We start from the raw sequence: 23,193 nt of genomic DNA, 5'->3' as shown, positions 1-23,193 counted from the left end.
CCATCTCTTCCGCCAGCATGGAATGGTGGACGCTGGTGCTCCAGTTCTACGAGTATGTGCAGTTGATTGAGCAGCCATGAGGGTCACAGTGCAAATGTGCCAACGTCGTATTTAGAGAGGCATTCAGAGCCATAAAGTCATGTATGATCCACGATTGGACCTATTTTCAACTAAACCTTTGCTGACTAGAAATTATGACGAAAGTGTAAAAAACACTATCTTCTGTGGTTTAACTTTTTAATCATCTTTGTACGTCGTAAGACTAAAACCTTACCACATCTCTGTAAGCCAAAATATGCCAAATACTTGATACATTACTGGTGAAGTTTGGAAACACAGAATGCAGTGCTCTTGAAGAGAGTACACAACCTAGATTCACAAATGGTTTAAATGGCTTTAAGGGAACCCGGAACCTAAAAATGATGAACTTTTGTGTTTTCAGTTTATTTCAGTTTATTGTGGAATAAAATACTACAGATCTTCCTCTTTAAAATGACATATTAATCTTACCTCTAGCACAACTCCAAGTATTGAAAATATTATTTTGAATAATGTGCTGTAGAGGGCCTGTCGCGACATTGAATTTCCATGGATACATGTTCATTGAAAACATCGTTTTTGAAAACTTCTGGTCTATCCAAAGACTTTATATTATGTTGGCAACACCATTTGATAGGCAATTGTTTTGTCTGCGTATTGTAATCTTTGGATACTGTTGTTTACATTGAGCATTTGGTGGTTATTGCACGATTTGTGTTGTATTTCTATTGCGTAACTGAAACTTATCAAATATGCCTCCATTTAGTAACAGAATTTACAAGAGGAAGAAGCCTCCTCCGAGGTATGCTAGTGGAACTGTGACAATTTCTCCGACCTTGGGAAATGATTCTGAAAATAGTGAGGTTATTCATGAAGGGAAATCTACTCCTGTCTCTAGCACAAGCAAGAAGTTGCAAGGATTAACTGAAAAATACTGCAGTTTATTGGAGAAGTGTAGTGAGGATAATGGGAACGAAAGAATTAACATTTCATTGCTCTCAAAGGTGATTGAGAGTTCAGTACTGAGTAAGGAATGTTGCAAATTGAGTATGTCAGAAAATGTGAAGCGACACATAGGACTTGCAGCAGAAATATGTCTCCATTGTACTAGTTGTCATTACAGTGTTTCATTTTGGAACTCAGAATATGTTGAAACAGGCCAAGGTGAAACTGATAATGAGAAAAGCAAGTACTATGGTGTAAATATTAGATGTGTTTATGCTCTCAATCGGTAAGGGATACTCTGCTGGTGAAATGTTTTGTGGTGTAATGAATCTACCACCAGCACCAACGAAATTCTCAAAATATAACTCGGTTGTTGGATCCTGTGTTGAAGATATTGCCCAAGAATCCATGAAAGAAGCAGTGGAGGAGGCTGTGGCGGTGAATGAAGAAATTCCAGTTATTCGGAATCCTCGGGACCTGACTGTCGCACTAGATGGTACGTGGGAGAAGCGCGGGCACATTTCACATAATGGGGTAATAACGGCAACAAGTGCTGATACTACAAAAGTTATAGATGTTGTAATTAAATCCAAGCACTGTAGGTGTCCTAAAAGAGTGAAGGATGAGCATGCAGAAAACTGTCGAAGGAATTACAGTGGGTCTAGTGGGGCCATGGAAGTTTCCGGTGTGAAAGATATTTTCAGTCGCTGTCTTCTGTGGTACAAGGTCAGATACCTACAGTTCCTGGGTGATGGTGATTCGAAATCTTTTGCTGCTGTATCTGAGCTGAAACCTTATGGAAATGATGTTACCATTACTAAACAGGAGTGCATAGGCCACGTTCAGAAACGTATTGCTACAAGGCTGCGTCGACTGAAGACCACAATGAAAGGCCAAGTACTCAGTGATGGAAAACCTTTGGGTGGAGCTAAAAGATTGACAGACGAGGTAATCAACAGATTGCAGAGAGACTATGGACTGGCAATAAGACAAAATACTCACAGTACTGATGCAATGGAAAATGCTACAATGGCACTTTACTACCACACCTTATCGACTGACGAGGAACCACTACATGACTATGCCCACAGGGACCCAGTTCCTGGTGCAAGTACAACAAATATCAGGGATCTGAACATGTATACAAGCATCATCACAGTCTACCAGAAACTTTCATGAAGGCAATAAAACCAATTTTCGGAGATCTTTCTGCAACTGAACTTTTGAAGAAATGTCTCCATGGACGTACACAAAATCAAAATGAGAGTGTGAATAATGTAATTTGGACCAGAATCCCAAAAAATGTGTTTGTGGAAATTCATACTCCTCATTTTGGAGTATATGATGCCATTGCTACGTACAACGAAGGTAACATTGTAATGTACAATGTGCTGCAGAAGTTGGATGTGATGCCCGGAAAGTACATGCTGAGTGCAATGATGTCGATAGACAATGAGAGGAAACGGGATGCTGAAAGGAAAGAAAAGGAGTGTGAGAGGCAAGCCAGACAAAGAATGAAAGGTGTGAAAAGAAGGCTAGATGGGGAGATGTCTAGTGACAGTGAAAACCCCTCTTATGGTGCTGGACTCCACTAAAATGTTAGTGAAACTTTGAAACTCGTTTTCCACAAGTTCACTTTTTTGCCGTATAAGGAACATTTTCTGCTAAACTATTAGAGATAAAGAATTAAAATTTTCAAGGAATGTAAACAGTGCTAATATACACCTTGCATCTAGGCCTTTTTGTGATACATAATTGATAACAGATTTTATTTCAAAGATACTATGCCAAAAATGTGTCAGTTATTTTCAGTAACAAAATAACTAATATCTTCCCAAAAAACACCAATAAATCAAAATCCATATGGTACATGGTATCAAATATATGTAATATTGTACTGTAAAAGTTTCATCATTCTGGTGTTAATAGTTCATAATAAAATGTTCCTTACATTTAACATTGGAGGTATAGGACATTCCGGGTCCCCTTAAGCACTTAACATCTGAGGTCATCAGTGCCCTGGACTTAGAACTACTTAAACCTAACTAGCCTAAGGGCAGCACACACAGCCATGCCCGAGGCAGGATTCGAACCTGCGACCGCAGCAGCAGCGCGGTTCCAGACTGAAGCCCCTAGATTCACAGAAGGAGGCGATGATACATCAGTTCCAAAACATTTTTTTTTCTTACTAATCCCGCAGATGTATTCTGTGGTGAAGGTGATAAACTTAAAACAAGTTTTTAAATGACATGTGCTCATCTTTTATTTAGCAACGTAAGCCTGTTTTTAGTAAGTATGACATGCTCTCACGATTATTTACAGGTCTGTTACAAGACGGTGATTTTGCATCTGGCATTTAGTGGGGAGCCAGTGTTTGTCTTAATTTATGGCCAACTTTGAGCCTGACAACATGTTAACTGTCCTGCATGATATGTTAAAGACGTAAAATCAAATACTTAAAAACTGGATTGTACTCAAATAAACAATAAAGTAGTCAAATGGCGGCATGTTCCTTAAAAAAAAATTTATTCGACTTCATTTGTTTTTCAGGAGGAATGAACCTGAGCGAAGAATTGGAACCGCCACCTTATGATGGAGAAAACCCTCCAAATCGCTCATACGTAGCCGGAAATCCCTTCATGATATGGTTACGCGATTAGCCAATAAACACTGGAAGCAGTCACATTCATTAAATACCCATACTATGCGCATGAAGTGAATGAAAGTGGAAAGATCATATTAAACTATTTTTAAAAAATTAAGACGCCAGACTGAGATTCAATTGAAGAACCTTCGGGAACTGTGGTCTAGCCACAAAGGAGGTAGCTTACAAAATCCACGTTCAGCCGTTATTGCGGTATTGCTTCTCGTCTGGGACAATCACCAGACAGGAAATACTGAGAAAATAGGTAAGACACAAATCATGGGAAAATGATGAAAAATATCAGCACTGGCATCTGGCGGTCATACAGAGTAATAACTTAAAAAAAATTATCAATGAAACATTAACAAGTAAAAGTTTAGCATTAAAATTAACAAACGATGTTCGCAACAAGAAAACAATAACAACCAGCGAAGTTTGCACTAAATCATAATAAATCAGCTGTAACGCACGAATACGTCAAAACTGTGGTCTAAGGTACTAAATTTGAAAACGAACATACACTGACGGAGGAAAAATCGCAACACCAGAAAATAATTATTGGAGAGTAATAAAACTTCGGGAATACATTTTCCTAGGTAATATATTCAAGTGATTAACATTGCAAGACCATAGGTTAATGCAAGCGCAACATTAGCCGTTGCAAAAGTGAAGTTCAAATGGTATAAATGGCTCTGAGCACTATGGGACTTAACTGCTGAGGTCATCAGCCCCCTAGAACTTAGAAGTACTTAAACCTAATAACCTAAGGACATCACAGACATCCATGCCCGAGGCAGGATTCGAACCTGCGACCGTAGCGGTCGCTCGGTTCCAGATCGTAGCGCCTAGAACCGCTCGGCCACACCGGCTGGCCAAAAGGGATGTGCTCGTACATTAATGACAAGTGTAACCGCCAGAATGTTGGGTGCAAGCACGCAAACTTGTATGTATTATGTTGCACAGGTACCGAATGTCATTTTGTGGGAGGGAGTTCCATGCCTATGGACGATTAATGCTGATTGTGGATGACGCTGAAGTTATCGTCAGATGATGTGCCATATGTGCTCGACTGGAGACAGGTCTGGTGATCGAGCAGGCCAAGGCAACAAGTCGATGCTCTGTAGAGTGTGATGGGTTACAACAGCTGTTATGTGGGCGAGCGTTATCCTGTTGGAAAACACCATTTGGAATGCTGTTTATGAATGGCAGCACAACACATCGTATCACCAGACTGAAGTACAAATTTGCAGCCAGGGAGCATGGAATAACCACAAGAGTGCTCCTACTGTCATAAGAACTCGCACCTCAGACCATAACTCCAGCTGTAGGTCCAGTTTGCCTGCCCTCATATGGTCTCCTTCTAACCACCACATTGCCATCACTGGCACCGAGGGAGAATCAGCTTTCATCAGCAAACGCAACAGACTTGCAAGCCACCCTCCAATGAGCTCTTGCTTGACAGTACTGAAATCGCAAACGGCGGTAGTTTGGGGTCAGCGGAATGCACGCTACACGGCATATAGCTCGGAGCTGTCCTTGAAGTAACCTATTTGTAACAGCTCGTTGTGTCACTGTGGTGCCAACTGCTGCTGAAGATGCAGTACGATGAGCGAGAGCCATACGCCGAACACGATGGTCTTCCCTCTTGGTAGTGTCACGTGGCCGTCCAGAGCCCAGTCTTGCTGCGACTGTACAGTTTCGTGACCACCGCTGCCAGCAATCAAGTACAGTGGCTACATTCCTGCCAAGCCTTTCTCCAGTACTGCAGAAGGAACGGCCAGCTTCTCATTTCCGTATTACATGACCTCGTTCAAACCCACTGAGGTGGTTATAATGGCTGTTTTGTCGCTCTAAAGACATTCTTGGTTAACATCAACTCACCACGTCCAGTCTCATGACCGTTACAGCGTGTGTTTAAAGCAAATCTGATTTGCACCCTCATAACTGCGCTACTAGAGCCACTCTTGTGCGATTGGCACGAACTTTGAATAGACATCATCTTTCAGGTGTAGAAGCACTCCTACCAAATTTCGTTTTTGTCGCATAATTGTTTCCTAGTGTGGTGATTTTTTCCGTCTCTATATTATTAAATAAGAAAGGAAAATTATCAGAAATATATTGACCAGCAGGAATGTTTCACATGAAGAGCAACGTAGAAGGAGGACTCAAATAAGTGGCTGAGCTATATGTCCGATTAGAAAAAGGAATATTATTGTACTGTGGGCACATCCTAACTCTGATCAATTTCAAAGATGATTCCATGCTTGAAATTGACAAACCTGTAGGAAAAAATGCTGAAAGTCCGATATTTCAAAGGAAACCTGGGGTCACAAAGCAGCATGTCAAAAGGAATAATAAAAAGCGGACTCCCCCAGGGATCTGTACTGGCTCCAATGCTTTTTAATGTTTACATCAGTGACCTGATAGACACTGAGTCAAGCAAGTTTTGTTATGCTGATGACATGGCTATAGCTACTCAAAGATGGTGAAAGAACTCTAACAGCTGACCTAGAAGTACTAAACCAGTACAACAAAAAATGGAGATTGTGCCCAAACCCAAATAAAACAGAGACTTGCGCCTTCCATTTAAATAACACACTAGCAGATAGAGAACTAAATATTACTTTCTGCAGAAAACGTATTAAATATAACAAATTTCCCAAATATTTAGGCATAACTCTTGACAGGTCATTTACCTTCAAGAAACACCTGGAACTAACTAACCAGAAATTGAAATCCCGAAATAACATCATCCAGAGATTAGCAGGTACCACATGGGGAGCGGATGCAAATACACTACGTGTTGCAGCACTACCACGCGTCTATTCCGTGGCAGAATGCTGTGCCCCTGTGTGGAGCAGGAGTGCCCATATAAAGAAGATTGACGCCTAGACCAATGAAGCCATGAGGACAATAACAGGGACACTAAAGTCAACACCTCTAGAATGGCTTCATGTTCTCTCAAACATCACTCCGCCTGAAATCCATAGACAGCAGGCAACAATTCAGGAATGGAAACAAATAAATCAAGCAGATAAGGCAAGAGTACTACCGATGCACCAAGTACTAGATGACCGCTGTCGATATCGCCTTAAATCAAGAGCGTCAATATGGGAAGACAGAACACTCGCCCAAGGAAATACCTATGACTACCACAAATCCTGGAAAACCAAGTGGAGCAATAGTGACATTAACCGACATAATATAGAGGACCCTAGCCAACAACTCCCAGGAATGCAGCTTCCTCGTAAAATCTGGCGCCAGCTTAACCGTGTGAGAACTGAACACGCGAGAACTAAATCCGTGCTGTACAAAAGGGGCGCCAATGATAACCCAATGTGTGACTGTGATACTGATGAACAAACATTACAACATCTAATGCAAGAGTGCCCACTGCGAAGATTCTGTGGTGACTGGAGAGACTGCTGCATTAAATGGCTGTCACATTTGGATATAACTTTTTGACGAATTGTAGCTGTGATTATATTTCAACTTTGCTCAGATTTAATAATGACTGGTGTTTGTTCTGTTTATATTATTATGTATGTGTGTATATGTATATTTGTATTTATATGTTATGTTATGTAAATTTACGATGTCAATAGCTCACTTGCACTGGTAAAGCCATACGATAAATAAATAACAAAAAACACTGATTTATAGCAGGCTACTCGAGAAAAGTGTTGACACTTTGAAATACTAGCAGGTAAACCTAATTGGTTAAAAAAATTCTATAAGATCAGAAGAAAAGTCAGTTAAACGAAAATAGAACGACTATATTTATAACTGAGGTATAGGGAGTTTTTCTAAACGCAAAAAATTTAAGAAAAAAGTAAATAGTAGAAGAGAGAAAACAAGAAGTAAGTAGCTCAAGGAACATTGGAGAAATCAGAAACAGACTAAGATGATCAACGAAGTGTTAGTTAATTTGTAACATGAAATAAAAGCAATGCCAGAAGAATGCCGCAGAACTGCATGAACAGCTTGAACCTTTCTACATTCAAGACTTATTCATTTCTCATTTGAGACAGTGATTTTTTTATGAGACAATTATTACTGTTTGTTCTCTGTGTATTCATTTCCAGAACACTGTTTCTCCGGTTAATGAGCCAAAAAGGTTGGCAACATTCTCACCAAGGCAGAAGAAAAATCATATTTTCATCAAAAATGTTTTCTTAATATTGTAAGCAACCACTTTGGATAAAACTTGGCGTCATACAAGTTGATACAGTGTTAAGATTTCTGGCTTATTTTTAGTACTCAATAAAAGTGATGCGAGCTCTATTGAGCTCTATATTTTCACAATGTGTCGTACTTCATATCTGTACACTTTATACTTTTTAAACAGAAGTCTTCAATAGTCGACATATTACGCTACAGAGGTTCTGAGTATGAGTAGTGTGATCTATGCTTGCCACTAGCATTGTCGTTGCGAACCGCATTCTAAGAGAAGTATGTGATCTATTTGGGTGTTAGTCACACTGCTAAGCAGCTTACAAATTGTTAACGGAGCACAGACGATTTTCTGTTAATGTTGTCGCTGACGATTTGCAGGTACTGCTGTCGCCGCACTGCTTGCTTGTGGGTAATTTATGATGTGTTTAAAAAAGTGGAAGTTTTAGTGGGATTTTTTCTTATTGGTTCGGGTTAGGTAGTTCAATTGATCACACATGATTAAAAAACGTTATCTGCTCACATCGCCTGCACTCAGCATCGGAAATTCACCAGTTGTTTAGCATTTCAGTAACTAGTATCATGGCATGGTTGTTGTATAAATGCTTTTTGTAAAATTGATTGCAATTGTTAAAGGATCAGAGTTTCAATACATTTTTTAACTGCTAGTCTCTTTTACATCATTCAGTAAATGCAATATCCTCCATCGTCTCCACACGAAAGTTTAATATTCTAATAACAGTTTCTTTAGATGGTTTGCAGTTGCGGTGTGCTATAATGTTCATCATATTCGGGCAGTACCGGGTTTCCCTAGCCACAAGTAAGCCATGATAATTTCTTAGGGCCACTTAAACTTCACAGTGGGATACAGTTAAATCACTTCCGGGTAAGTTTCGCGCAGATCACATTTCTTATGCACGCAGTCTTATTCTCACCGTGCAGTGTTACGTTCGCGTGTGTGTCTTTTAATGTTTGGAATTTTGTTTAGTGAGTTTTAATACGTTAAATTAAAGGAAATTTTTACACAATCATTTTGGACATTTACTCCCTCAAAATTCGATTTGTAATTATATGTATAATTTTTATTCTGTTAGCTTTGTGTGTGACACCATAAGTCACTGTGATGTCACGCATTGTACTACTGTTCGCAGTACTGTGAAGCACAGAATTTCATGGAACGGCTTATTTAGTACACATTTTTTAGTTTTTTGATTGTTATAGTAAAAGGTAATTAATATACAGTTTTACAGTTTTAGAATGGTTTGGTGACTCATTTTATCAGATAGGTTTTTCGTAATTACCCCACTTGCACTGCTCAGGATTACAACATACAACATACTCAAAGTTAAAGAATAGGAAACCAGCCCAGTCCAGTTCAGTTTCCAATACAACAAATAAACAACAAAGCAAACACTTTACAGCTTACCGATGAGTCGTCTCAATGGCGTGCAGGAATCTGACCATATTCTTGTGCTTCAAGTTCTGCACAACTCTGATTTCCCTCGGCAGGAACCTCCTCATATAGTCAGAAGGAGCGTAGAACTTGGAGATTATCTTGATCGCCACATCCCTGTTGTACTTCAGCGAGTGTGCCTTCTGCAAATAATAAGACCAGAGTCAGCGGTGAATACAGACGGTCTCAAGTGGAATCCTAGATTTAGAAATCATCGCTCGTACGAAACTCAGCCTGCTCTTTTCTCGCTCCTACCATGGATAAAGGGCAACAGGCAGATTCAGTATTCCCAGATTTTCAGAGAGCCTTTGACCAGTGCCTCACTGTAGACTGTTAAGGAAGGAACGTGGCCACGGAACATGTTCTCGGATAAGTGAGTGCCTCGAAGACTTTGTAGCCATAGTTGTTGTTGTTGTTGTTGTGGTCTTCAGTCCTGAGACTGGTTTGATGCAGTTATCCATGCTACTCTATCCTGTGCAAGCTTCTTCATCTCCCAGTACCTACTGCAGCCTACATCCTTCTGAATCTGCTTGGTGTATTCATTTCTTGATCTCCCTCTACGATTTTTACCCTCCACGCTGCCCTCCAGTACTAAATTGGTGATCCCTTGATGCCTCAGAACATGTCCTGCCAACCGATACCTTTTTCTAGTCAAGTTGTGCCACAAACTCCTCTTCTCCCCAATTCTATTCAGTACCTCCTCATTAGTTATGTGATCTACCCACCTAATCTTCAGCATTCTTCTGTAGCACCACATTTTGAAAGCTTCTATTCTCTTCTTGTCTAAACTACAGGGTTATTACAAATGATTGAAGCGATTTCATAGCTCTACAATAACTTTATTATTTGAGATATTTTCACAATGCTTTGCACACACATACAAAAACTCAAAAAGTTTTTTTAGGCATTCACAAATGTTCGATATGTGCCCCTTTAGTGATTCGGCAGACATCAAGCCGATAATCAAGTTCCTCCCACACTCGGCGCAGCATGTCCCCATCAATGAGTTCGAAAGCATTGTTGCTGCGAGCTCGCAGTTCTGGCAAGTTTCTTGGTAGAGGAGGTTTAAACACTGAATCTTTCACATCACTATGCGTGAAACTTGCCCGCACGCGTTCAACCGTTTCTTTGCTCACTGCAGGCCGACCCGTTGATTTCCCCTTACAGAGGCATCCAGAAGCTTTAAACTGCGCATACCATCGCCGAATGGAGTTAGCAGTTGGTGGATCTTTGTTGAACTTCGTCCTGAAGTGTCGTTGCACTGTTATGACTGACTGATGTGAGTGCATTTCAAGCACGACATACGCTTTCTCGGCTCCTGTCGCCATTTTGTCTCACTGTGCTCTCGAGCGATCTGGCGGCAGAAACCTGAAGTGCGGCTTCAGCCGAACAAAACTTAATGAGTTTTTCTATGTATCTGTAGTGTGTCGTGACCATATGTCAATGAATGGAGCTACAGTGAATTTATGAAATCGCTTCAATCATTTGTAATAGCCCTGTATTTATCGTCCATGTTTCACTTCCATAAATGGCTACTCTTCATACAAATACTTTCAGAAACAACTTCCTGACACTTAAATCTATACTCGATGTTAACATATTTCTCTTCTTCAGAAACGCTTTCCTTGCCATTGCCAGTCTACATTTTATATCCTCTCTACTTCGACCATCATCAGTTATTTTGATCCCTAAATAGCAAAACTCCTTTTCTACTTCAAGTGTCATTTCCTAATCTAATTCCCTCAGCATCACTCGACTTAATTCGACTACATTCCATTATCCACGTTTTGCTTTTGTTGATGTTCATCTCATACCCTCCTTTCAAGACACTGTCCATTCCGTTCAACTGCTCTTCCAAGACCTTTGCTGTCTCTGACAGAATTACAGTGTCACCGTCGAACCTCAAAGTTTTTATTTCTTCTCCATGGATTTTAATACCTACTCCGAACTTTTCTTTTGTTTCCTTTACTGATTGATCAATATACATATTGAATAACATCGGGGATAGGCTACATCACTGTCTCACTCCCTTCCCAATCACTGCTTCCCTTTCATACCCCGCGACTCTTATAACTGCCATCTGCTTTCTGCACAAATTGTAAATAGCCTTTCGCTCCCTGTATTTTACCCCTGCCACCTTCAGAATTTGAAAGAGAGTATTCCAGTCAACATTGTCAAAAGCTTTCTCTAAGTCTACAAATGCTAGAAATGTAGGTTTGCCTTTCCTTAATCTTTCTTCTAATATAAATCGTAGGGTCAGTATTGCCTCACGTGTTCCAACATTTCTACGGAATCCAAACTGATCTTCCCTGAGGTCGGCTTCTACCAGTTTTTCCATACGTCTGTAAAGAATTCGCGTATCCATTACATTTTCCTGTATAGTGAATGTTCGTCAGAGACAAGAAGTCGTCAGGAATGCTCCAATGAAGGGTCATAAGATCACTCTTCTGCTCTATCAAAGGTGTTTCCGTAAGAGCGTGCAAAAATTTAACAGGACATAGAGAATGCTCTACTGAACACTTTAAGATGGGGAACCTGGGGTCAGAGAAGCCAGCATAAGGAGATATGGAATAAACTTGTCTACCGCTTTGTCTAGCATTACTGTTTTCCATCTTACTTACAACTAAGGTACGTACACCTTTACACCTACTGTGCCGTTTATTTACATGTACATTATTTACTTCCTGCAAAGAAAGAAGGAGGACGAACCTGAGTACTAAGAAGTCTACCTGGCTATCTGAAGGGCCACCTGTGCTTGTGGTTCGTGCAAAGAGTTCTAAATGGTTCAAATGGCTCTGAGCACTATGGTCTGAAGTCATCAGTCCCCTAGAACTTAGAACTACTTAACCCTAACTAACCTAAGGACATCACACACAACCATGCCCGAGGCAGGATTCGAACCTTCGACATGGTCACGCGGTTCCAGACTGTAGCGCCTAGAACGTCTCGGCCACGCCGGCCAACCACAGAGTTCTATCTGAGTTGTTGGAGGACGTGTACTTCGCTGTTCGTGAGAAGATGTGGATACAGCATGGCGGTTCACCGCCTCACTTCAGTGCGGATGTCCACAAGCATCTCAATGCTGTACTTCCTGGTCGCAGGATTGAAAGAAGAGGTCCTATTCCATGGCCTGCGAGGTCACCTGATCTGAATCCCCCTTGGTTATTTCCTATGGGGATGTCTAAAATCACTTGTGTGTGAGACACCAGTGGATACGGAGATGGAATTAGTTTCCAGAATTGTAGCTGCCTGTGATGTGATTCGAAACGCACCAGGAATATTTGACAAGCTGCGTCAGAATATTGTTCGCCGATGTCATGCTTGCATTGAGGTTTATGGCCGTCAGTTTCAGCACATTCTATAAGATACAGTACAAATGGTACGCTCATTTGATCAGTGATGGTATTTGCAGTTATCTTTAACTAACGTAAATAAAAAAGTACACAGTAATGTGATTTTAAGCCTATTACCTTCTTAACCTGGCTTCTCCGATTCCAGGTTCCCTACCTCAGACTGTTCAGTGGAGAATCCTCTATGTCCTGTTAAATTTTTGCACCCTCTTGCGGAAACACCCTCTATATTCATAAACTATCTGACAAAAAGGTTGAGCAGAATTCTGCAGCTGTTGGCCGAAGACGCTGTAGTCTGCGAGAAAGTATCGTCCTTCAGTGACTATAGGAAGATACAGGGTAGCTTAGGCAGAATTTCTCACTAACGTAATGAATGACAGGAATTCGTAGATGTAGAAAAATTTAAATTCATTCCGACGAAAGCATAAAACAGCCCTGTAATGTTCAAATACATTATTAGTGATGCACTGCTTGACAGAATCAATTCGTTTAAGTATTTCGGAGTAGTGTTGCACAGCGATATGAAACGGAACGAGTTTGTAAGGTGAGTAGTAGGGAAGGCGAATGGTCGGTTTCAGTTTATTGGGAGAATTCTAGGAAAGTGTAGCTCATCTATATAGACGGGTTGCGTACAGGACATTAGTGACAACCATTCTTGAATACTGTTCGAGTGTTTAGGATCCTAAAAAATATAAGCGTGTCGAGCTTCTACTGATGTTCTGGTCAAGAGCCGCAAAAGATCGGTCCATATGATCCGTGCGGCACTTTTAGCAGTACCACAACTCAGTACATAACGACATGATTGGCTCTTCAGTCCGACCACAAAGCATAAACGGTACGTGTGACACATGATCATATCAGTCCCTTATATAGTTACCACATCAATATTGGAATTATTTCGCTCAAAAATACTAGGAATTAAAAAACATGCTACAACACAAATGTAAAGAAGAGTTGCTTTTTTCTCTCTTTTCCAGAAGAGTACAACTACTTTTTTTGTTTCAGAAGTCCACCTCCTTAGCTGAGTGTTCAGCACAGATGACTGACATGTGGACACTGGTTCGAATCCCGGTACTGGCAGAGAGATTTCCTTGATGGGAGGAAATGAAGTCGGTGCAAGGTGCCAACTGAGGAGCTATTTGACCGAGCAGTAGCGTCTCGAGGTTACGAAAACTGACAACGGCCGAGATAGCTGTGCGCTGACCACGTGTCCCTCCATTCCGTATCCAGTGAAGCACTGGCAGAGGGTGACACGGTAGTCGGTCGGTGACGATGGGCCCGCTAGTACTGAGAGATTCTTCCAGAAAGAGTTAACTGGTTTCTGAAACGTTTTTAATGCTGTTAGAGAAGAATTTTATTGTTTTTCCATGAAAGATTTAATGGTTTCCCAAATAGACTTTTCTTACCACAAGAATATGTTTATTGGTTTTGCGAGAAGAGGTTTTCTGTTTCCAGAGTGAGATTTTCACTCTCCAGTGGAGTGTGCGCTGATATGAAACTTCCTGGCAGATTAAAACTGTGTGCCCGACCGAAACTTGAACTCAGGACCTTTGCCTTTTGCGAGTAAGTGCTCTACCAACTGGGCTGCTCAAGCAGGACTCACGACCCGTACTCACAGCTTCAGTTCTGCTAGTACCTCGTCTCCTACCTTCCAAACTTCATAGAAGTTCTTCTGTGAAACTTGCGGAACTAGCACTCCTGGAAGAAAGGATATTGCGGAGACATGGCTTAGCCACAGCCTGGGGGATGTTTCCCGAATGAGATTTTCACTCTGCAGCGGAGTGTGCGCTGATATGAAACTTCCTGACAGATTATACCTGTCTGTCGGAACGAGTCTCGATCTCGGGACCTTTGCCTTTCGTGGGCAGGTTGTCTACCAACTGAGCTACCCAAGCACGACTCACAACCCGTTCTCACAGCTTCAATTCTGCCAGTACCACGTCTCCTACCATCCAAACTTCACGGAAGCTCTTCTGCGAACCTTGCAGAACTAGCACTCCTGGAAGAAAGGATATTGCGGAGACGTGGCTTAGCCACAGCCTGGGGGATGTTTTCACAATGAGATTTGCACTCTGCAGTGGAATGTCCGCTGATATGAAACTTCTGACAGATTAAAACTGTGTGCCAGACCGAGGTACTGGCAGAATTACACCTGTGAGGACGGGCGATGAGGCGTGCTTGGGTAGCTCAGTTGGTGCCGGCACGGTAACTCAGCGTATTCGGTCAGAGTGTTAGCAGCCCTCTGTAATAAAAATCTGAGTTAATGGATCAACGACGAAATGAAACGGGTGTCTTGCGACGTCCGCCCCGAGCAGATACAACGAACGAAAACGAACAAAATTATATTTTTTAAAAAATGTTGGTAGAGCACTTGCCCGCGAAAGGCAAAGGTCCCGAGTTCGAGTCTTGGACTCGCACATCGTTTTAATCTGTCAGGAAGTTTCATGAGTTCGAGTCTCGGTTTGGCACACAGTTTTAATCTGTCAGGAAGTTTCATATCAGCGCACACTCCGCTGCAGAGTCAAAATCTCATTCTGGAAACATCCCCCAGGCTGTGGCTAAGCCATATCTCCACAATATCCTTTCTTCCAAGAGTGCTAGTTCTGCAACGTTCGCAGAAGACCTTCTGTGAAGTTTGGAAGGTAGGAGACGAGGTACTGGCAGAATTGAAACTGTGAGGACGGTTCGTGAGTTGTGCTTGGGTAGCTCAGTTAATAGAGTACTTTTCGCGAAAGGCAAAGGTACCGAGTTCAAGTCTCGGTCCGGCACACAGCTATAATCTGTCAGGAAGTTTCATATCAGCTTTCCAGACCGACACAAACTTCCATGTCATGCACCTAGGCTAGTGGGGATAAGGCCCCACAGTTTTCAGTTTTTCTAAAACTGTAGTCAGTGAGGGGTAGATTTTCACGCTGTTTCAAATTGTAGGTGTAGGATGGGCTGTTATCTGTAAACCACCCAAACTGCATGTCTGTCTCATTGCTAATTACCAAGAAATTTACAATTTAGCTCAAGCAATAATTGTTGGGTTTTGCCCCAGAAATCGGTAGGTGTTGAGATAAAGGTGGATAAAAACGGATGACTGCACAATAAAGACACTAGAAATAACCTTTTGTAACATTATTGCATTGTAGTCAAGTTACCGACATGGTAAGCCAAGCGGGAAATACGAGTTCGAGTATCGCCCCTGCACAGATTTTCTTATGTCGTTTTGGTTAGTATTTCTATAGGCCTATCTATTAAAGTTATGTTGAATTTCATCTAGAAATTTCAATATTGTAACTATAGCTTCTCATTAAACATAAATACTTATTTCGTAATTGTTGAAGGAAGACTGGATGCTCTCCAGTAATGAACGAGAATAGCATTCATGACCAGTGCTCCAAATGGCACATTCCAACAGGATAGTGTAAGACGGCACACTGCAGTTCACTCCACAGACTTGTTGAGGAACGTACGGACTCCTGAACGGCCTACCCAGTCCCCTGATTCGGCAGCCATGGAGGTTGTATGGCATGAGTTGAGAAGACCTATAATTTCATACTGGCTTCCATTCACCAGTCTTCATAAACTGACACAGCAGGTGTTTCAAGCATGACTAGAAAATCCTCTAGTCGACGGTGGTGGCTATTTGCTTCCAAATACCTCATAGTGAGGTCGATGATGATCTTCAGTTCAAAATGGAATGACAGTTTAATCATTTAATACACGTTACATGATGAATATCTCCACAAAATTAGATAAACATCAAACTGGTGCCACATGGTGTAACACATATTATCAGTTTCAGTCTCTCTCTCCCGAAGTGACGACGACGGGAAAAAGCAGAAAAACAGGATATCGTGCTTGTGTTTGTGTGTGTTTATGGATTAGGGGCGTTGAAAGACGAGGTTATCAATGACACGCTCACCGAACTAAGGGTCACGACATGCCTCCTTGGCTAGCTACATTCGACATTTCGTTCCCTTTTGTACACACCTGCTCTGGAATCAAGCAGCAAAACGTTTCCTTCTACAGCCTTTGGAATTTGGGTAGGTGTCCTGGATGCGCTGGACTACCTTATCTGCCAGGTATAAATGTTGTAGAGACTGAAGAGCACTTAGGGAGTCGGAGCAGACGAGCAATTTCTAAAGAGGACATGGCACATCTAAAGAGGACGTGGCACATCTCATATGCTCCAGCGCACTCAGGATCGCGTATAATTCGGCATCGAAGACAATGAAATCTGGAGGAAACCGAATCTTGAGGACACGATCAAGGAAAAACAATAGAGCAACCAACGGAGTCCCCCTGTTTAGACCCATCCGTGAACATGGCAAAGTAGTTGTGCTGCTCATTTCAAATGTTGGAAAATATCGTATTAAAAGCATAAACAGGAATTTATCCTCCCATGTACTGCACTAAACCTAAAATTACGCTGTGCTTTGCAGTAACCACGGTGGCAGTCGGTTAAAACTCTGGATCTGGGTCTGTACTTGCCTCACACCAAGCGACTGCAGCTCACACACTACGCGGATTTCAAACGCCTTGTTCGTCGTGAACGATTGGAGAAAAGTATGAAATGTATTCTAAATTGCGAACATGGATAATCATCAGGTGTACGAGAGGGTACCCAAACAAAACCACAATTATTTTTCAAAACTATGAATTGTCAAATTGTTTGCAAAACAACCTTATACCCTTCAAAAGTACTTTCCATTACAACCAATACATTTGTCCCACCGGCGCTTCCACTCTTCGAAATATTTTTATAGTCCTCTTTGGAAATGGCTGACAGATCCTCCGTCGTTTTTTCTTGACTTCTTTAATGTTGCCAAACCGGTGTCCTTTCATGCTCCTTTTCATGCTTGGAAATACAGAAAAGTCGCACGGAGCCAGTTCAGGCAAGTAGGGTGCGTTGGTCAGCGGAACCATGTCATTTTTAGCCAAAACTGTCTAAGGGAGAAGGCTGTGTGTACAGATGTCTTGTCGTGGTGGGAAAACAAGTCTCCTCTCTGTCACGAATCGGATCTTTTTTGACGAACACTGTTGTGCAATCTTCTTAAAACTTCCAAATGACAGATTTGATTGACGGTCCGACCTGGGCCAACAAACTCTGAATGAACTACGCCCTTGGCATCAAAAAGGTAATCAGCATTGTTTTGATGTTTGACCTGACTTGACTTGACAACATTTTTTTTTTTTTTTTTTTTTTGGATGGGCCGACGATGACATGGCTTGATTGTTGCTACGTTTCTGGGTTGTAACCATAGCACCAAGACTCATCACCACTTTGACAGAAAATCTGGATTAGTTTCTAGCTGTTGTTTCAAAGCACGACATGTTTCAACTCGACGTTCCTCTTGATTGTGAGCCACAACCAAAGGAACAAGCTTGGCAGCAACCCTTTTCATTCTCAAATTTTCCGTTAAAATTCACTGAACCGAACTCCAAGGTAACCTACAAATCTCCGACGGTTGATCAGTTGTCTGACGATGGTCTGTGAGCACAAGCTCTCGAATATTTTCAATATTTTCGTCATTTCGGAAAGTTTATGGACGCCCAGAACGAGTTTTGTCATCAATCGACCTGTCGGCATTTTTAAATTGAGAAAAGCTGGTAAGCTGTTTTCAACATTGAAACAGTTTCAATGATATTTTTACGGAATAGAAAACAAAATTTTACAGCCGCACGTTGGTCACTTAAGCTTTCTGTCATAAAAAAAAGAAACATGAAGACAACAGCGCTAGCAAAAACAGTCACTGCAGATGAAGAGAACAAACCAGGTCGGGAACACAGGAGGCACTGAACTGGCACTCAGCTGCGGTACACACGCCTAGTGGTAGAAATGCGTACTACACAGGCTCCACCCACAGAAATGTTATTGCGGTTTTTTTTGTTTTTTTTTGGGGGGGGGGGGAGGATTCCGGCGTATGATAGAAAGACGACAATGACTGGGATATTACATAACGGCTCTAGTCACCATAGTGCCTGTTCCTGTGCATGTCGCAAGGAACATCACATCGCACTTCTTAACAACATAGACACTGTAATACCGTATTCTCCGACTGGATAAAAGGCGTTCCATAGCTGAACGAGCAACATTATGGTACGTTGGTGAAGTCGGTGCAGCGAAGATCTTGTATACTCGACGCACTATGAGGAGTTGCCGCTGAATGGTAAGTGGTGGTTCCCCAGTCTCAGCACAGATACTAACTATGGGGCTGGTCCTGTTAGCATCCGTCACCAACTTGGTGAACAGCATCAATGATCAGCAGGTAAAAAGGTCTTGCTGATATGTATACCGTGCACCCACAATTCAGCCGTGATCTCACGAAAGCTCTATAAAACTGGAACAGACGCGCCCTGTCTGCTCCTCAGACCTGTGGCTAAGGAACTTGAAGATGTTCAGTGCCTCTTGTGCCCTTGTTTTCACGTCCTTCAGGTGTGGTAAACACGACAGTTTGGAACAGAAAATGAGGCCAAGGAACCTCACAGAGTCTTTCAAAGACAGTATAGTGTCCTTCAAATGTAATTCAAGCAAATTGAAAATACGAGGAGAACGGTTAAAATCGACACACTCACTTCTCTGCAGAAAATGTTCGCTGAGCTGGAAAATGTCATGGGATTCCTCCTAATATCATGTTGGACCTCCATTTGCATGACGTTGTTCAGCAAGCCTACGTGGCATGTACTCAACAAGTTGTTGGAAGTTCGCTGCAAAAATATTGACCCATGCTCCCTCTATAGCCGTCCATAATCGCAAAGCACTGCCTGTGCAAGATTTTGTGCACCATCTGACCTCTCAGTTATGTCCCATGAATATTCGATGTGATTGATGTCCGGTGATCTGAGTGGCCAAATCATTCGCTCGAATTGTCCAGAATGTTCTTCAAACTAATCGCGAATGAATTATCCACCTTTTTAATTGCAGCTCCTTGTATTGGCCGTGCTTGCAGTTAAAATTTTTGGATGTGAAGTCCGCCAGTTATGCAAAACACCGTTTTTCTCAGTACTCAAACATGTTTCGGCACCATTGTTCCATCATCAGTGGGTTTACGTTTTATTTTTTCTGCAATGTGAACATTTTTGTTAAATGATTATAAAATTATGTGCATTTTTAGTTCAAACAACAGATCGTTTCTTTTTGTAAATACCTTTACATTTGGTGTGCATCCATTTTCTGGATCACTTTTGTGTTAATTACTACAGGTAGCTTGTCATGATGTTGATGAAACATAATTTTGTAATCATTTAAAAAAATGTTGACATTGCAGAATAAATAAAAACGAAAAAAACACTGACGATGGCTCAGTGGTGCCGAAACATGTTTGGGTACTGAGAAAAACGGTGTTCTGCATAACTGGCGGACCTCACATCCAAAAATATTCGCGAACGATTATGGCCCAGTGACATGGCGCAATATCAGCCATAAAAATTTTCTAGATGTTTGGGAACGTGAAGTCTATGAATGGCACCAAATGGTCTCCAACTAGTCGAACATAATTATTTGCAGTCAATGAACGGTTCAGTTGGATCATAGGGCCCAGATCAGTCCATTTAAACACAGCCAACACCATTATGACGCCACCACCAGCTTGCACACTGCCTTGTTAACAACTTTGGTCCACGGCTTCGTGAGGTCTGCACCACTCTCAAACCCTACCATCAGCTCTTACCAGCTGAAATCAGGACTCATCTGACCAAGAAACGGTTTTGCAGTTTTCTAGCGTCCAACCGATATGATCACGAGCCCAAGAAAGGCGCTGCAGGCGATGTCGTGCTGTCATCGACGGCAATCGCTTCGGTCGTCTGCTGCCACAGCCCATCAACGCCAATTTTCTGCTCACTGTCCAAACGGATACGTTCGTGGTACGCTACACATTGATTTCTGCAATTATTTCACGCAGTACTGCTTGCATGTTAGTACCGACAACTCTACGCAAACGCCGCTGTTCTCGATTGTCAAGTGAAGTCCGTCGGCCACACTACGTTGTCCATGGTGAGAGGTAACGCCCGAACTTGATATTCTCGGCACATTGTTGATAAAGTGGATCTCGGAATGCTTAATTTCCTAATGATCTGCGAAATGAAATGTCCTAGGCTTCTAGGTCCAACTACCATTCCGCGTTCAAACTCTTTAATTCGCTTCGTGTAGCCGTAATCTCATCGGAAACTTTCTTCACACAAATCACCTGAGTGCAAATAACAGCTCCGTCAAGCACTACCCTTTTATACCTTCTATACGCAATAGTAGCGTCATCTGTATGTGTGTGTGTGCATATCGCTATCCCATTACTTTGTCACCTTAGTGTAAAAATCATCTTTGCGTCCCACTCCCCGGGCTACCTCAATGTAACTTTTGTTCATAACTTTTGTTCTTCATAACACTTCAATGTAATTTGCAACTGACAAACGGCTGCAGCAGTGTTGGAAAAGAAACGGAAAACTGCAAAACCGTTCAGAAATTAGGAGCACTGTGCAAAATTCCTTATTGTAAATGTGATGGAGATCGTACGAAGGCACACTAAAAATAGTCCTTCAGAAACACTTTTCCTTCAGTGAAACAGGTAAGGGGAATAAGATATAGGTATCAGATGTACTGTCCTCCACACACCGCCAGATACACTATGTGATCAAAAGTATCCGGACACCTGGCTGAAAATGACTTATAAGTTTGTGGCACCCTCTATCGGTAATGCTGGAATTCAGTATGTTGTTGACCCACACTTAGCCTTCATAACAGCTTCCACTCTCGCACGCATACGTTCAGATAGGTGCTGGAAGGTTTCTTGGAGAATAGCAGCCCATTCTTCACGGAGTGCTGCACTGCGGAGAGGTATCGATGTCGGTCGGTGAGGCCTGGCACGAAGTCAACGTTCCAAAACATCCCAAAGGTTTTCTGTAGGATTCAGGTTAGGACTCTGTGCAGGCCCGTCCGTTACAGGGATGTTATAATCGCGTAACCACTCCACTACAGGCCGTGCGTTATGAAAAGGTGCTCGATCGTGTTGATAGATGGAATCGCCATCCCCGAATTGCTCTTCCACAGTGGAAGGCAAGAAGGTGCCTAAAATCTCCGTGTAGGCCTGTGCCGTGATAGTGCCACGCCAAACAGCGTGTGGTGCAAGCCCCCTCCATGAAAAACACGACCACACTATAACACCACTTCCTCCGAATTTTACTGTTGGCACTACACACGGTGGCCGATGACGTTCACCGGGCAATCGCCAAACTCACACCCTGCCATCGGATTGCCACATTGAGTACCGTGATTCGCCACTCCACACAACTTTTTTCCACTGTTCAACAGTCCAATGTTTACGCTCCTTTCACCAAGCGAGGCGTCGTTTGGCGTGATGTGTGGCTTATTAGTAGCCGTTCGACCATGAAACTCAAGTTTTCTCACCTCCCGCATAACTGTCATAACTACTTGCAGTGGATTCTGATGCAGTTTGGAATTCCTGTGTGATGGTTTGGACAGATGTCTGCCTATCACACATTACGACCCTCTTCAACTGTCGGCGATCTCTGTCAGTCGACAGACGAGGTCGTCCTGTACGCTTTTGTGCTGTACGTGTCCCTTCACGTTTCCACTTCACTATCACATTGGAAACAGTGCACCTAGGGATGTTTAGGAGTGTGGAAATCTCGTGTACAGACGTATGACACAAGTGACACCCAGTCACGTGACCACGTTCGAAGTACGTGATTTCGCGGAGCGCCCCATTCTGTTCTCTCACGATGTCAAATGGCTACTGAGGCCGCAGATACGGAGTACCTGGCAGTAGAGTGGCAGCGCAATGCACTTAATATGAAAAACGTATGTTTTTGGGGTGTCCGGATACTTTTGATGACATAGTGTAGCTCGCAGAGCGTAAATATAGACGTAGATGTGGATGACGTAGGTGGTCACCTTGACGACAGCGTAGGAGCCGGATCCGATGACCTCCTCTGGGATGAAGCCGTGTCGTTCCAGGACTGTGCTGCGGTCCCTCCAAAGGTCCTCCGCGGGCGCGCGGATGTCTGCCACGGACACCGACCGCGCGCCCTCCTCGTCCAGCAGGTACTCGCTGGACGGTCGCCGTGGCAGGTCGCGATGGTGCGTGCGCTCGCGGCTTCGTTCGTGCTCGCGCACCCCTGATTAGACCACACACCACCACCTTACCGCTACTGCTTCACTGTCTGCCTCTTGTGTAGTAGCAGCTGCTAATAGAGCCAAAAATGGACACTAAATTTTAACCATTCCTTTCAGTTCCCATTTTTATATTTGTCCTTGAAGTTTAACACTGGAACCAGCCTTGCAGATGACAGTGTTGCATTATGAAAGGAACTGAAAAGAAACTGCCACTAGAATGCGCTACTCAACTCATGACGCGACAATGTGTGTTGTCTGTGTAGCATTGTCACTCTTTTGATGGTGACTGTTGTTAACAGTTTGTATTTCTGGTAGTTAATATACTCTTTTTTAAAAAAGCTGACATGTCACGAAGGAATTTTCCGAATGGGACGGGTAACAGCAGATTCAATGTACATGTACAGATCAACAACCTATTGAAATTTCAGAAAAACTCTGTGGTTTATTTAAGAGAAAGACCTTCAAAGATTGA

The 23,193-nt window shown here is 42.4% G+C and overlaps 1 protein-coding gene across 1 annotated transcript in view; it reads right to left on the bottom strand.

Annotated features, from left to right (window-relative positions):
- Positions 1–23,193, bottom strand: part of LOC126092868 (testis-specific serine/threonine-protein kinase 4-like) — a 121,398-nt gene that overhangs the window by 86,664 nt on the left and 11,541 nt on the right. The window contains exons 2-3 of the mRNA XM_049908599.1: positions 22,500–22,723; positions 9,228–9,397 (exon numbers count right to left, since the gene is read on the bottom strand). Of these exons, the coding sequence (XP_049764556.1) occupies positions 9,228–9,397; positions 22,500–22,723 (394 nt within the window). The remainder of the gene's footprint in view (positions 1–9,227; positions 9,398–22,499; positions 22,724–23,193) is intronic.

This window comes from Schistocerca cancellata, chromosome 7 (assembly GCF_023864275.1).
Source record: "Schistocerca cancellata isolate TAMUIC-IGC-003103 chromosome 7, iqSchCanc2.1, whole genome shotgun sequence".
In the NCBI taxonomy this organism is placed as follows: domain Eukaryota; kingdom Metazoa; phylum Arthropoda; class Insecta; order Orthoptera; family Acrididae; genus Schistocerca; species Schistocerca cancellata.
This window is presented reverse-complemented; position numbering and strand designations above follow the sequence as displayed.